Here is a 13,883-nt window from a genome sequence, read left to right on the forward strand (position 1 = left end):
TGTCGATGGAGACGAGTTTTTAGCACATCATTTATAGTAATTGGAGGTGTCTTCTGCCAGCAATGTTACACTGTCGCTTCAATTCTAAATGTACATTCTGTGTAATGATTTCTGTCTCGCTTGCCAATGTTTTTGGCTCATGACGTTTCAATCAAAATGTTTGTGTCCATTTTCTATGCCTCACCGGTTGTTGCAGGTAGCCCTCCTTTTAGTCTGCTAACCGCCTTGCTTACATTCACAACATTTTGAACTTTCTTGGTATTAGAAAACGCCAGAATGGCCTTTAGCTTTTTGGTGAGTCTCCCCATGTCCGTGTCCTCGTACGCGATACCTTTTTCTTTTGCTTCCAGCTGCATCTTCGCCATGCGACGCTTGTGATCCTTCTGGCCGTCCATTAGTTCCCTGCGAATTGAATGGGATGAATTAGACACAGAACCTTTTTGATATGTAAAACTGTCGGCTATGTTCATGCTGTCAAGATCCATTTAGGGGCCATCCTCGAGGAATTCCAAGCCTTTACATCCAAATGGGCAGCAAATCAACAAATCACCAAACCCGTATTTGGGCATACTTTTAGGCATGCAGATCTTCAGGGATTTCTACTCGGTGCCTGCCGGCGATTTTTTATTAAAATGCAAGTAGTGATGACTGTGCATGGATGACCCTGTCGTTTGACGATTACCTTTTAGGTTGCGGGCTCAGAATAAAATATCGACAACTAACTATGCACTCTTAGAAATAACGGGATTTTGGGGAGTGCTAAAAAACTTCTAAACGTTATTTGGCCAACACAAATAACTAAGCAGAAGAGGTTTTCAGTAAAATGAAAATGAACCAAACTATTTTTTTTTAGATTGTGAAAAACCTCCAAAAATATAATTGCTCTGAAAACCTCTACGGCTTGCATATTCGTGCAGGCCGAAAAACCCTTAAAGGTTTTCAAAAGCTCAATCACCTCTATTTTTAAGAGTGTACTTACTTGTAATCGACTTCACCATCCCCGTCAGCGTCTAGTTTATTGATCAAGCGGTCCAGAGCTTTAGTGGACATTGGAACCTTGATTTTCTAAAATAAGAAAGTAGGGAGATCGCGTTACCACCGTTATCGTCCAAATTTGATCAGGGCCTGTGTTGTTCAAGACAAGTTTTATCACGAATACTGGCGTTATTTTAACGTAGCGTGAAGTGTTTCCCGCAGCTGCAATCAGTCATTTGCCATTGTCTTATCACTTACCATTAGACCGTCTCGAAACTCCTCCCTCTCCAAACTCTTACTGCCATCAGCGTCCAGCGCAACGAATAGGTCCATCAGCCGCAGATTCCGTAGCCTCATGAACTCCATCAAGACCATCATGGGGTCTTCATTGGTGAAGTCATCCTGGTCTTTCCGCCCTTCCTTCTCCTCCAAGACTATACCATGCTTGATGTCGAATTTTCTTTTCGCCTTAAGAGCAGACAATTTGTCTGCGAAGGCATATTCTACGCACTGGCCCTTATTGATGAAAAAGTGTTAGTGTGAGGCATTGATATCACGCAACATACAGATTGGAAAAGTAACTGCCTTCGTCCCCAGTCACGACCAGGCGGCAAAATAGAGGCAGACGGCGTCTTAGGCCATTCAAAATAAATTACTTGTTTATCATCACTCCACCTCACGATATTTGGAGAGGAGGCCCTTTGATATTGATATTTGATATTTTGTTTGGCGCCAATGTTTGATGGGGAGGGCCTTTGATATTTGGTATTTGATATTTTTCGGTCATGAACTTGGCAATGTATTCCATTGGGAGGGGCTTTGATATTCGATATTTGATAATTTTTGAACTGACATAAGTATTTAATATATTCGAGGGTTTACAATAACACCAAGTCTAAAGACCATATGAATTTCCAAACTAGAGTTCAATACTCCATTACGTGAGCTCTAACGTGTGTAGTGCATTTATGGCAAATACCTACCGTAATATCGATGAATTCTAATGGGCAATTTGGGTTCTCTTCTATTGTTTTTACGACTGCGGTGGCGCCCTCTGCGGTGATGGGATTCTTGCTCATCTTAAATTAGATGAGAAATGTCTATAGTAATTCCATTTGTATAGCAACAACATGTAGAAAATTCGCGTGAAACCTAACCAGACGCGGATCTCTTGAAGCTTTCTATACATTTATTTGTGCAACACAGAACATTACGATGTGTATCAAAAAGCTTTTCTTATTAGCAAAAAAACTGTTTGATCAACATTGCCGTTGCGTAGGCAGACATCCAAGTAATATAAATACCAAGTTTCAGCAAACTTGCATGCATGATAACTGTACTACGCCATTGTGTATAACTGTGTGTTCGGACCAACCAGAAAATCCGAACGATGTACCCCTTATCACCTTTAGTGTATTCAGCGATTTGTTCCTCCCAATTCCTCGAAGCAACGTGTTTAAGCAGGCCCTGTCTATGCGATTACAAGTCAGGTCCAACTCCAGCAAAGTGGTGTTCTTCGGTAGGTTGTCGGCGAGATGATTGCATCCCTCGGCCCCGAAGCCGTTCCAGGCCAGGTTGAGATGCGTTATGGTATGGTTCACAGCTAGAAGCTTTGCCATGGCTATGGCACCTTTCCATCGCAAATGATTCCAACTGAGGTCTAGCTTTTCCAGATATTTATTTTTTTCTTTAAAAAAAACACGAATAAGAGAGACGTAAAGTTTGATAGAGAGGTTGGAATAGCATTGCGCGAAGTTACTATTTATAGCTCACAAGGTCATTTGCATAAGATATTGATGACGTTTTAGTCACGTGACAGTCGGACATCGACACTTATTTCTACGCATTTGAGCTAATTTCAAAGTCAATTATCTTTGACCCTGCATTGTTTTTAGCATGAATGATACCATAGAGTCAGAGAGAGAAATATTCAGAGCAATTATGTAGTATTTCCAACACTCGGACATAGTGCCAGATTGAATATAACTGCCCTAGTTAGAAAGCCTGAATCCATTACGAAACCACATGTTTGTCCGACATTGCCTGTAATTCAGCGATGGGGAAATAGGGCAGCAGCTGCAGTGACGTCATCTTCGCGGAATGCTATTGGAAAGATTTCCTCGAATCGGCCTGAATTATGATTTTAATCATAATTACATGTTTCTTGCAATGTATCTGGTTGTATTTGGCAGGGCAAGCCAAAGACAACACCACTAGTGAGAAACATAACTATAGCTCGAGTGGCATGTACCTTTGAAGAAGAAGAAGACGAAGATGATGAAGAAGAAAAAGGTCAACTTACGTAAAGCTTCAGCTAAAACGATTCCTCCTTGTTCTCTGAAGCCGTTGTGACTGAGGTCTAGTTCCGTTATGTAAGCGTTTTCCTGAAAATCATACAAATTTTGTTTTGGAGCACAAGACTAACATTTTGGCTCTGACCACTTCAATGATGTTTTTTTTCTACGGGGAAAGTACGACTTGGGTATTAGATTCGTGCACACCGGCGTAACCATGAGGAGCTATAGGTAAGTTTCTCACCTGGATAACTTTAGCAAAATGGTTTGCATCCCCCTCCTCGAAGCCATTCCCTGGAAAACATGTATGGTATGGTATGATACCAAAAAAACATTTGATTCCCTGACAAAGTTTCGGCACATCTAGCCGCACAGTTATGTCTAGAGAGAAATACTATCCGCTGCGCACGCATGAGTCAAGTCGATGTACATGTACATGTACAAAAGATTTACCCTTCAGGTCAAATTGAGAAGCTTATATTTCTTATATTTTAAATTTAAACAACTTGTCGATAGTATCATAATGTTTGTAAATTAAAGGGATAAAACCCCAACAATGTTTGAAACTAATGACGAGATGAGATTCTATATCAGTCACCTACCTGACAGTTTCAAGTTGGTCACCAAGCGATTCTCTCGCAGCACATCCGTCAGTATTTTAGCACCTTCTGACTTGAGACCGTTATCAGACAAGTTCTGGAAGAAGGGAGATTTCATGAGTGGGAAGTGATGAACAGTGGTATCTCCCATCGCTAGAAATAGGCCAGTCTTTAGTCATATAAACTGTGTGGACGCTATTTAGCCGGGTGAGTGCTGGGACTTGGTCAACTTCAATGAGTATTCTTTGTCCTATAATCATGATGATAGAAGTATCCTGCGTAAGCCAGGCTCTGTAGCATGTCGTTCATTCAAATGACATGAGAGAAGACATGCCAGGCAGACTGTTTAATTCCGGGAAAAGAACTAAGCACTGTATGCCACAACAACGTGATTTCGAAGCAAATAAATTACCTACGAGGTTTGTAATAAACATGTTTTCCGTGAGTAAGGAGGCGATCTGTTGAGCACCTTCCGGTCCTATGCTGTTGCCGGAGATATCCAGATCTAACACTTGAGTGTTCCGCTGAAAATATGGTACAGAAGTGTTTCAGTGTGCACGGCAAAGGCACAAGGCTGGGCCGTGTCTGGATGATGAGTATCTGTTATGTAGGAACATCGCTTTATAGGTATAGACAAAGGAAAGTAAGTCCAACAGCTAAAAATGAGCAGAAAGCCATGTGAAAGTTTAAAAATGATTTTAGTACTTCCAACATTAAATCAAAAATGAATGATGTTAAACTTACCACTAGAGCTATAATACAGGGTCTCATCGCTCTCGCTCCTATTTCCTGGTGGGCCATGTTCATTCTGGGCGCCCTGAGGGCCTTGATGAAATTGCGTGACGGCAGGATGCCAAGCCCCTTACACGCCAACTCGTACGTCCTCTGGTTTTGATCGATATGTTCATCGTGGCCTTCCTGATTATCGTCGCCTTCAAGAAGAGGATATATCTTGAACTCAGACGAAAAACGTGCAAACATACGGCGCTTAGGGTAATCAAAAATGTTTCTCGTCCGAACCCTTTCGTGAAATTTGGGCGGGGGTCATTTTTTATTTTCGTTTCGGTAGACGCTAGACTTTACATGACCGTGGAGTATACTGCAAAACCTCACCCTGTCCTTAGGAAATGACTAGTAATAGCGTCAGGTTCAATTCTTACCATCGAAGTCAAAGTCAGGATCGAAGAATTCTCCCTCAGGTTCAACGAGGTTGTAATTGGAAGCATCTCTTCGCATGCCAGGGACTTGAGTCTGCGCCTCTACACGTGTTTTCTCCGTGTCCGATTTGCTCAGTTTTGATTCGCGCTTCCGAACGAGTTTCTTTCGCGTCCTGTGCGTCTGCTGGAATTGACCGTACGCGGGCGGTTGATGTCCCTTGAAGTCCTCCGGGTGGTCATTGTAGTAATCATCATCATACTGAAAAATAAAAAGCCAAATGTTTGAATCTTTGTTGTCCCCGCTTTCTTTGCATTTGGCAGGTTATTTGCAGTGGTGCCACTGATAATACATCCATATCAGCAGCTACACATACAGTCTAATAATTCCGCCGCCGCAGACCATTGTTGTGATGGTGAACCCAGCCTGCTCAATTTTAAAAACACGCCAAAAACAAATAAAGATCGTTGATGACGGTCACTCACTGCTTTTCCAGTTCGGTTTGGACGCGTTTTGAAAACGAACGCTTCTCTTCATATCATTTTATATACTATACGAGTAGGTGCATCATGATGTCCAAAGTAACTTACGAATTTCGACGAAGTGATGTAGACGCCCCTCTCGCCCTCCATTCCGTATCCTTCAGCGTCGCTCTCCTCCGAAGAGGACAGGGAGTTGGGCAATTCAAAGGTTCACCTCGACTTCTTTCGCACTTTGTTGAAGTTGTTGGGATTAAGCCTATTCATTATAGCGGCTCTATGTATATGTTTACTGTACTGAAATATGAGATTAGGGATTTGAAATGAGTAGTTCGGCTAAAGGGAATTAATGTAGAAATATTGTACAGTTTCTTACGCTTGAATTTTTACAAATCCGTCTTCGGTGGACGTTAGACGGTGCGGATTGGCCTTTTGCTTACTGTTCTAACAAGCTTTACTATTATTTCGTCCTTTGCATGCTTTTGGTGCTTTTTTTCGCTTTATTAGTGTGTTTTCACTTTTTGCCGTTTTGAACCCAGTAATCCTACATGTTCAAACAGTGAGCCAATCTTAATTATCAAAATTTCATGCACCGTGCATTATTACTCTGTAGTCATTAAGACAAAGAAAAAATGAAAGATCCCACAAAACGTGATTTGAACCCTAAAGGCCTGCTTCTTTAAAAATGTTTCCCGACAGGTATCAGACATTCTTGACCAGCTCTGGGCCATGCCTGCGCGCCCATATGTAGGTCGACTCCACTACTTGCCACATCCTATTTTCAGTTCTGTGAGCGTCTTTTCTGATTGTCTTGATTCTTTTTAGGCTTTGATTAAGCAAGACCAATACGGTTATACAAACTATGCACAGCTATGAACCATCGACATCTCGGGCACTTAAAAGGTTTTCAAATTTCAAATGTCATGCTTAAAAATCCACAGACCGTTACTGGATTTGAATGATGCGAATAATACATAATGATACATACTGTTATCAACATTCCTTTCGAAGGTTTCATTCTGTTCACCGTAAGCCCAGTGTACATGGCGAACCAATGGAAAAGAGATATGAAAAAATATCCTATCGAACTGGATTATGATTGACATAACTTTACATAGACCTGTCATTTTGACTGAAAGTCTGTAAGATTCTTGATGAATAGACCTAATCAATCATCACTCAGCGCTTTCAACTTCGCTCACTGCCAAGTCTTTTTATGGCATTTTAATTATTAACACGGTGATACATGCTATTAAAGTTCTTTATAAATACGGCTATCATGAACACTTTACGGAATTCAAATGACCATAATAATCACGAGATACACTAAATACTAAAAGATGACGGTGAGAGTAAGACAGCGATCTGATTACGAAGGGGGGGGGGATGATAATGGCAGCATACGATACTTTATAAGCATTTAGTGGCTGATAACCCTTATATGCCTTAGTGTTAAGCTAATTACTTATTGTCCCCTCCTCTCCCCACTACCCTCAGCTGGCCCTGTACACTTGAAGAGACTGTTTTGTTCGTAAAATACAAGCGATAAGATTTATTATGAACGTAAAAATGGAATCTTTATCAAACATTACTACAAAAGAAGTTATTTCAACAACTACCAATTGAAGGTATATGCGGTCGTTGAAAAGTTCATAGACCATGATACGCTTAGGTTACGGAAATCAAAAGACAAACACCATTCGCAATCTTCACAGGAGTATCGGCCACGAAGGCTCGCCTTATATGTTTGTGCCATCATTACATCGAAAGCTAAAGGCACATCTATAATCTAATGACCTACACTCATTTACTGACACAGAATTTGTTAACTCAATAGAATTTCAGCAAACTCTACTGAATGATATGTTCGTTTTCATTTCGAGTTATACCCAGAAGTTACAACTTGTTGTGGATAATAATCAATTGTAGTTTGGCCATCTGATTTGAAAGGCGTATCCGCTTTTTGTAAGTCTCTCGCGGTGGGCGGCATGGCTAACTGTATATGCTATAGATAGAGCATGAGAAAAGACATTCTTCGCTTCAGCTTTGGGAACTGCGGGGGTCTCTTGAATCCGTCATTGATGACACACTTGAAACATGTATAAGGTGACACAAAAAAGATTGCACACTATTGATTTTGAACAACTCCGAAAGTAATGATCATTGCAAGTATTTACTAAATTTCAGCCATAACTGATATCAAAACCTTTAGTTTTCTGTTTGTTTCATCTCTTCAACTGCATTATTTCGGCAGTATCATTGTAAGTTTGTGATAGCTCTTTTGGGATTATTCAAAATCAAAAGTGTGAAACATTTTCTTTGTCGTCTAGTATCAACGGTTCCATCGTTTAAGGTAATACAGCCAAATGTCAGTTTGTTTAAACGTCCGCGCATTGCACACGGACTTCTGCCGCTGAAAACTAATGTAGCACTGTGCGTCAACATACACATTGGATTATCGTATTAGTCCATTGTTTTGTCAAATTAAATTTGAGTTTAGCTAGCTTATATACATTCTCTTCTACTATGAGCGTCAACATCGAAATTCAGGTAAGACTATGTTATCGTCTGCGAAAATGCATACTACACGCACAAGTTAGTTTTGATATCAGCTGAACAATCTTATGGATGCCCGACAGTAGTCTGTCCATGTGATATGCTGACTGATGTCACCACATATTGTAGCCGGCACACAGACGTGACACATCTACTGAAAATACATGTAGACCAACCCCGTTGATTGCAAAGCAGCCTGAAATCAGTAGGCCTACTGCAACGACGGAGATATATAAGCATCTCTTTATACATGTTTCGTTTATGAGATCTTTTTGGTAGCGAAGTAAGGGACAATGATAAAACTTTAAAGAAATCCAACCAGCAGTTTATGCTCCAAACGATGCGCCCAAACATTCACCAATGGACTTATAGTGGATAGCATTTTTTATGTCAAGTAGAAATAAACAAGTTGACACTTGGGCCCGGTTAAGTTAAGGTTAAGTTAGGTTAAGTTAAGTTAACGCTAGCGTTAATGACAAAATCTGTTGTGAAAAACCAGGTCCTGGTGTTGATAATCTTGCTTTTTTATCCGTCAGTACGACGATGATTACTACAGTGAACACCCGGAGGCCTTCAAGGGACATCGACCACCCGCGTATGGTCATTTCCAGCAGAAAACAACCCACAAGAAACTCGCCCGGAAACGCTCGTCAAAGAAGTTGAGCATTCCAGAATCGGAAAAAGAGGCACCGTCGCCGGTTCCTTCCTTACGAACAGAAGCTACGAATACTAACCTCAGTGAACTGGAAGCGGACTTCTTCGATCCGAATTTCGACTTTGATGGTAAGAAATGAACGCTTTGGCGATGTTGGGGCATATGATATCTTCAGTTCGTATATTTATTAGTGGTAACATGTTGATCTCATTGCTAATACATCTTTTCTTGTTGAAGGCGACGATAATCCGGCTGGCCTCAAAGAGCAGATCGACCATAACCAGATGACGTACGAATTGGCGTGTAAAAGGATGGGCATCTTGCCCTCACGACATTTTATACAGGCTCTTAAGGCGCCCAGAATGACCATGGCACACCAGGAAATGGGACCGAAGGCGCTGAAACCTTGTATCATAGCTCTCGTAGTAAGTATTGCGGTTTCTTCTTCGTTCTATTATTGGCGTTTTACTTAACCAACACTGCCAAAGCCAATGAACCCACTTTCGTGCTACGATAGATTCGCATGAATCTTTTCTCGCAAACGAGGGGTGTAATGCAATCCTTACACCTCTCTTTTCACCAGTCACAAAATATCCATCCTAACTCGCATGCCTATCTCGTCACAACTTTCGGGCTCCACTTATTTGTAGCGATCTCAAAAAAACTGGAGATCAAGGTGCAGAAAATCATCGCGGGGCGCGTCTACCGGAAATGTATTCCGTACTCGAGTGCGGTCAATTGCTTGAACACCGTGTAAACTCTATAAAAATCTCATTATAGAGAGAAAAGATAACTTGGCACAGGCAAATAATACAACATCCTATCATTGCTTATCCTGTCCATGGTTTCAGCGGAACACTAAAGTGTTAGATCTCGACATCTCCGGCAACAGCATTGGAGCGGTGGGAGCTCATCAAATCGCCTCCTTACTCACGGAAAACATGTTTATTTCGAAGCTGGTAGGTACAGGTATAAAATGAGCTTGATTGGTTCGCTTCGGAAACAACGTAACGTTGTTGAGGCCTTCTAGTCAATTTGCGGATGAAACAGTACGACAGTGACCATCGACTATCAATATATGCATATACTGCTGTAAAATATTACTCCAATCAAGAAGCATGTATGTAATACATTGTACACTCCTTACACGCTGGATACATTGTCCTTTTCCCCTCCCCTCTCCTACAGGAAGAGTATGTTAAGGATGACTGTGGACTGTCTCAGGAGTCTAGTATAATGACAGTAGTTGGGATATCTTTAATAGCCAAGATTAACATTCCACACCAGGTTCACCTATAGTTTGTATTTCTTCCAGAACTTGTCTGATAACGGTCTCAAGTCAGAAGGTGCTAAAATACTGACGGATGTGCTAAAAGAGAATCGGTTGGTGACCTGCTTAAAAATGTCAGGTATGGTTGGATTCATTAAAATTTTGTCTACCGCCTTTAGGTATCTAGTTACGTGACGTCCATTGCATTCGTTGGTACCCGTTCTCATCTAATTCGATCATTTTCAATACGAATATGAATACATGTACTGTTTAGAATTTACAAATGCTTTAATAGTAGGATTTTATAACGTCATTTTCCAACCTAACGAATGACGTCAAACTGATTTAAACATTTCGTGTTCAGTCGAAAATCTCCTATGTCACCGATTCTTCAAACTTGCGGTCACACTCCAAATTGTATCAGTGGTACGATCGCTAAGGAGAATCCATGCATTATAGCCTACCAAGCGCGTTGTTGGTGAATAATACGGAGTGAGCAGTGAGTCCTGATGGTTGACCATTTATTTTACACCGTGTTCCATCCATATTTCCAGGGAATGGTTTCGAGGAAGGTGATGCAAGTTATTTTGCTGCAGTGATTCGGGTGAGAAGCTAAAGCAGGCCAAGCTACATCTCCAAAGTATTCGTTATAAAAATAATTATCTGAATGGATACATGTTTTATATCTGCAAAAAATCAAAAACGTCTCCTTTTCCTCCAAGATCAGAATGCCTGCCTGGATATCAGTGGGTCATCATTGTCCAGTGATGTTGATTCTTCAGCGTTTTATTCCTTGAACGCACTTCGTCAGCAGCCACTCGACATGTAGTAGCCTTCTAAACTCATTACGTCGAAGGGTTTTTCAGCATTCGTGGTTCTCTTGGTTCATTTTCAGGAAAACGCTTACATAACGGAACTGGACCTTAGTCACAACTGCTTCAGAGAACAAGGAGGAATCGTTTTAGCTGAAGCATTACGTAAGTAACCCATCGCCTGTCCATGGTAAAACCTGTCTGATGATTGGATCGGCGGTGTACGCCTTCACTGGGGCTTCCTCATTTGAAGGAAGTAGTAGTCCAACAGCTGTAACAATCACACATGTCGGTTGACCTATCATCAAGGAAAGAAAAAAGAAGCGGGGTCGTCCGAACCTCTGTAGCCTCCTGGTTACGGGCATTGTTTGACACAAGATATGTCACAAGTGTATAGTATCATGGGTGGTGCTCAGAAGCAGAACATTTACGTTGGCTTTACCTTGTCTGAGGTTTATCAGAACATATCCCGTTTCCTTTTCAGAAAAAAATAAGTATCTCGAGAAACTAGACCTCAGTTGGAATCATTTGCGGCGGAAAGGTGCCATCGCCATGGCAAAGCTTTTAGCTGTGAACAGTACCATAACGCATCTCAACCTGGCCTGGAATGGCTTCGGGGCAGAAGGATGCAATCATCTTGCCGACAACCTACCGAAGAACACCACTTTGCTTGAGTTGGACCTGACTTGTAACCGCATAGACAGGGCCTGCTTAAACACGTTGCTCCGAGGAGTTGGGAGGAACACATCGCTGACAACACTCAAGGTATTCAGCATGGGCGGTATTATTTTAAAACGCTCAAATTCCATACCGGAAGGGACGTTTCGTCGAGTACACGTGCTGAAGCCTTTATAGCTGAGGGAGGCTCTCTCCCTGTATATTTCCGGCTTCCTTTAAACATGTCAATATTTTATAGTATGCCGCGGGCATTACGTACATGTATACAACACCATTGATTGTGTCTCCCTTCTCCATACAAGTTCCCTTTCCCTTACTCACCCGGCAACTCACCCAAAAATCACTGGTACAAGAAAACAACCATATATTTACCCAAACTTAAGACATTTTGATGTTTATTTGAAAAGTGCTTATCATCTTCAGTTAAGCCAGAACCCTATTACGGCAGAGGGAGCCAGTGCCATCTTAAAAACAATCGATGAGAGTGAAAATCTTCAGCTAGAATTCGTAGACATTTCAGTAAGTATACAGTAAAACTACCGCGTACATTTTCGCACCTCATTCTTTTTGCGACTTTCTGGAAGATATATTATAACTTGCATTAGTTTTATTCTGGTGGAATAGGCAAATTCCTTTGCAATTTTCCAATTCAAACATATTTTCGTTATCAAAGAAAAAATCAATCGGTGCTAAAACATAGAATTACTGTACAGTAATTGTGTTTCTGGACATACGGTATCGACGAGGTAAAGTAAAACCCTTCTCGTTGTAATCTTTGACATAAGCCTCGAATTCTATTTCCTTCCAAACCCAGAGCCAGTGCGTGGAGTATACCTTCGCAGAGAAATTATCCGAACTCAGGACTAAAAGAAAGTTCGACATCAAGCACGGTATAGTCTTAGAGGAGAAGGAGGGGCGGAAAGACCAGGATGACTTCAATAATGAAGACCCCATGATGGTATTGATGGAGTTCATGAGGCTACGGAACCTGCGACTGATTGACCTGTTCGTGTCGCTGGACGCGGATGGAAGTCAAAGTTTGGAGAGGGAGGAGTTTAGGGAAGGTCTGTTGGTAGGTTGATCGTAGGACATCGCGCGCCGGACATCTCTTTGAGAACAAACCGTTGGCTGGGCCTCCCGCAAACCGCGCTGGTAGGTTTTAAATTGACAGGTACCCGCAGGAGGTTAGCTTTGACGCAGCGGCAATGGCACCGGAAAATGCAGAGTGGAGTCGGACTTCATACATGTACAGCTTCCTTGGAAAATTCTTCTTGTGACGCCGAACCTCTACCCGTTTTGTTTTGCAATATCACATCAACATACTTCGATATTCCTTGTAATCCTGCTCTTGCCTTTTATATACTTCTATAGAAAATCAATGTCCCAATGTCTACAAAAGCTTTGAATCGCTTGATAAATAAACTGGACGCTGACGGGGATGGTGAAGTCGATTACAAGTGAGTGCATTGTTTACTGTGAATATGTGTTGAGCCGTCATATCAGAGCCAGCAAAAACGTATTACTTTAACACATTCCTTTGAAGTAATGTTTTGGTTCCTGTGAATGACAGTGTAATGGGTTGGTTTCGCAAGCCTTACGAAGACGAGCTACGAACGACGACTGGCGAAGTATGTAAATGCATTTTATGAACATCTTTTTTTGAAGTTATCCCGACTTCTCCTTCCACTATATAAAAGATGATTATCGAGTTTTGCGTAAATGAGTTAGCAGAGGATTTGATGACACCACAGGCTTTCGTACTACGTGGTTCGTTTGGATTGCGAAAACTGCTTTATATCGGATTTGCCTCAGTGGCGAATGCATGTTCATCCGTGTGACAACAGAGACCATCTCTCAATCTCGAGGGAGAATTACAAACTGTCGTCATGCTATTATTATCCTCTTTTTGAAATCCGCGAATTGCAGAAATGAAGAGGAGCAAAACTTTACAAATTGGCAGTATTCAATTTTATCGATTGCAGGGAACTTATCGACGGCCAGAAGGAGCACAAGCGTCGCATGGCCAAGATGCAGAGGGAGGCTCAAGAGAAAGGCATACCGTACGAGGATACGGAGATGGGGAAGCTCACCAAAAAACTCAAAGCCATGATGGCCATCGCTAATGTCAAGAGAGTACAAGCCATGATGAATGCAAGCAAGGCGGTTGGCAGATTCAAAAGAGGGATTCAGGAAGCGGAAAAAGCAAAGGACTAGTGCGGGGCAATTGAGGGGTGTGTCACGCATTGTTATAAGCAGTTTCACGATCATTTTACGTCAAAGGAATCGGACATCTTGCTGATTGTATAATATGGTAGCTGTATTACTGTCTACATGTATCATAGTGCGTAATAGTATTCTTTTAGTAGTCTATCAACATTAGTTAAGACACCTGCAGACAGAAGGATATTAT

General features: G+C 41.6%; 2 protein-coding genes across 2 annotated transcripts; one reads left to right on the forward strand and one right to left on the reverse strand.

Annotated features, from left to right (window-relative positions):
• Window positions 1–173: 173 nt before the first annotated feature.
• LOC135494070 (leucine-rich repeat-containing protein 74B-like) lies at window positions 174–5,655 on the reverse strand. The gene is made up of 12 exons (XM_064781818.1): window positions 5,614–5,655; window positions 5,029–5,284; window positions 4,613–4,800; window positions 4,285–4,392; window positions 3,872–3,965; window positions 3,514–3,563; window positions 3,278–3,359; window positions 2,382–2,662; window positions 1,959–2,054; window positions 1,234–1,491; window positions 980–1,065; window positions 174–402 (listed from the first exon to the last, which is right to left on the reverse strand). The coding sequence occupies exons 1-12, from the start codon at window positions 5,653–5,655 to the stop codon at window positions 174–176; spliced, it is 1,770 nt and encodes a 589-aa protein (XP_064637888.1).
• A 2,286-nt stretch (window positions 5,656–7,941) lies between these two features.
• Window positions 7,942–13,697, forward strand: LOC135493649 (leucine-rich repeat-containing protein 74A-like). The gene is made up of 12 exons (XM_064781138.1): window positions 7,942–8,052; window positions 8,595–8,841; window positions 8,951–9,138; window positions 9,565–9,672; window positions 10,029–10,122; window positions 10,538–10,587; window positions 10,879–10,960; window positions 11,280–11,560; window positions 11,897–11,992; window positions 12,288–12,545; window positions 12,845–12,930; window positions 13,456–13,697. The coding sequence occupies exons 1-12, from the start codon at window positions 8,029–8,031 to the stop codon at window positions 13,685–13,687; spliced, it is 1,746 nt and encodes a 581-aa protein (XP_064637208.1). The 5' UTR covers window positions 7,942–8,028; the 3' UTR covers window positions 13,688–13,697.
• The last annotated feature ends 186 nt before the right edge of the window (window positions 13,698–13,883 follow it).

Source organism: Lineus longissimus, chromosome 9 (assembly GCF_910592395.1).
Source record: "Lineus longissimus chromosome 9, tnLinLong1.2, whole genome shotgun sequence".
NCBI classification, from domain to species: domain Eukaryota; kingdom Metazoa; phylum Nemertea; class Pilidiophora; order Heteronemertea; family Lineidae; genus Lineus; species Lineus longissimus.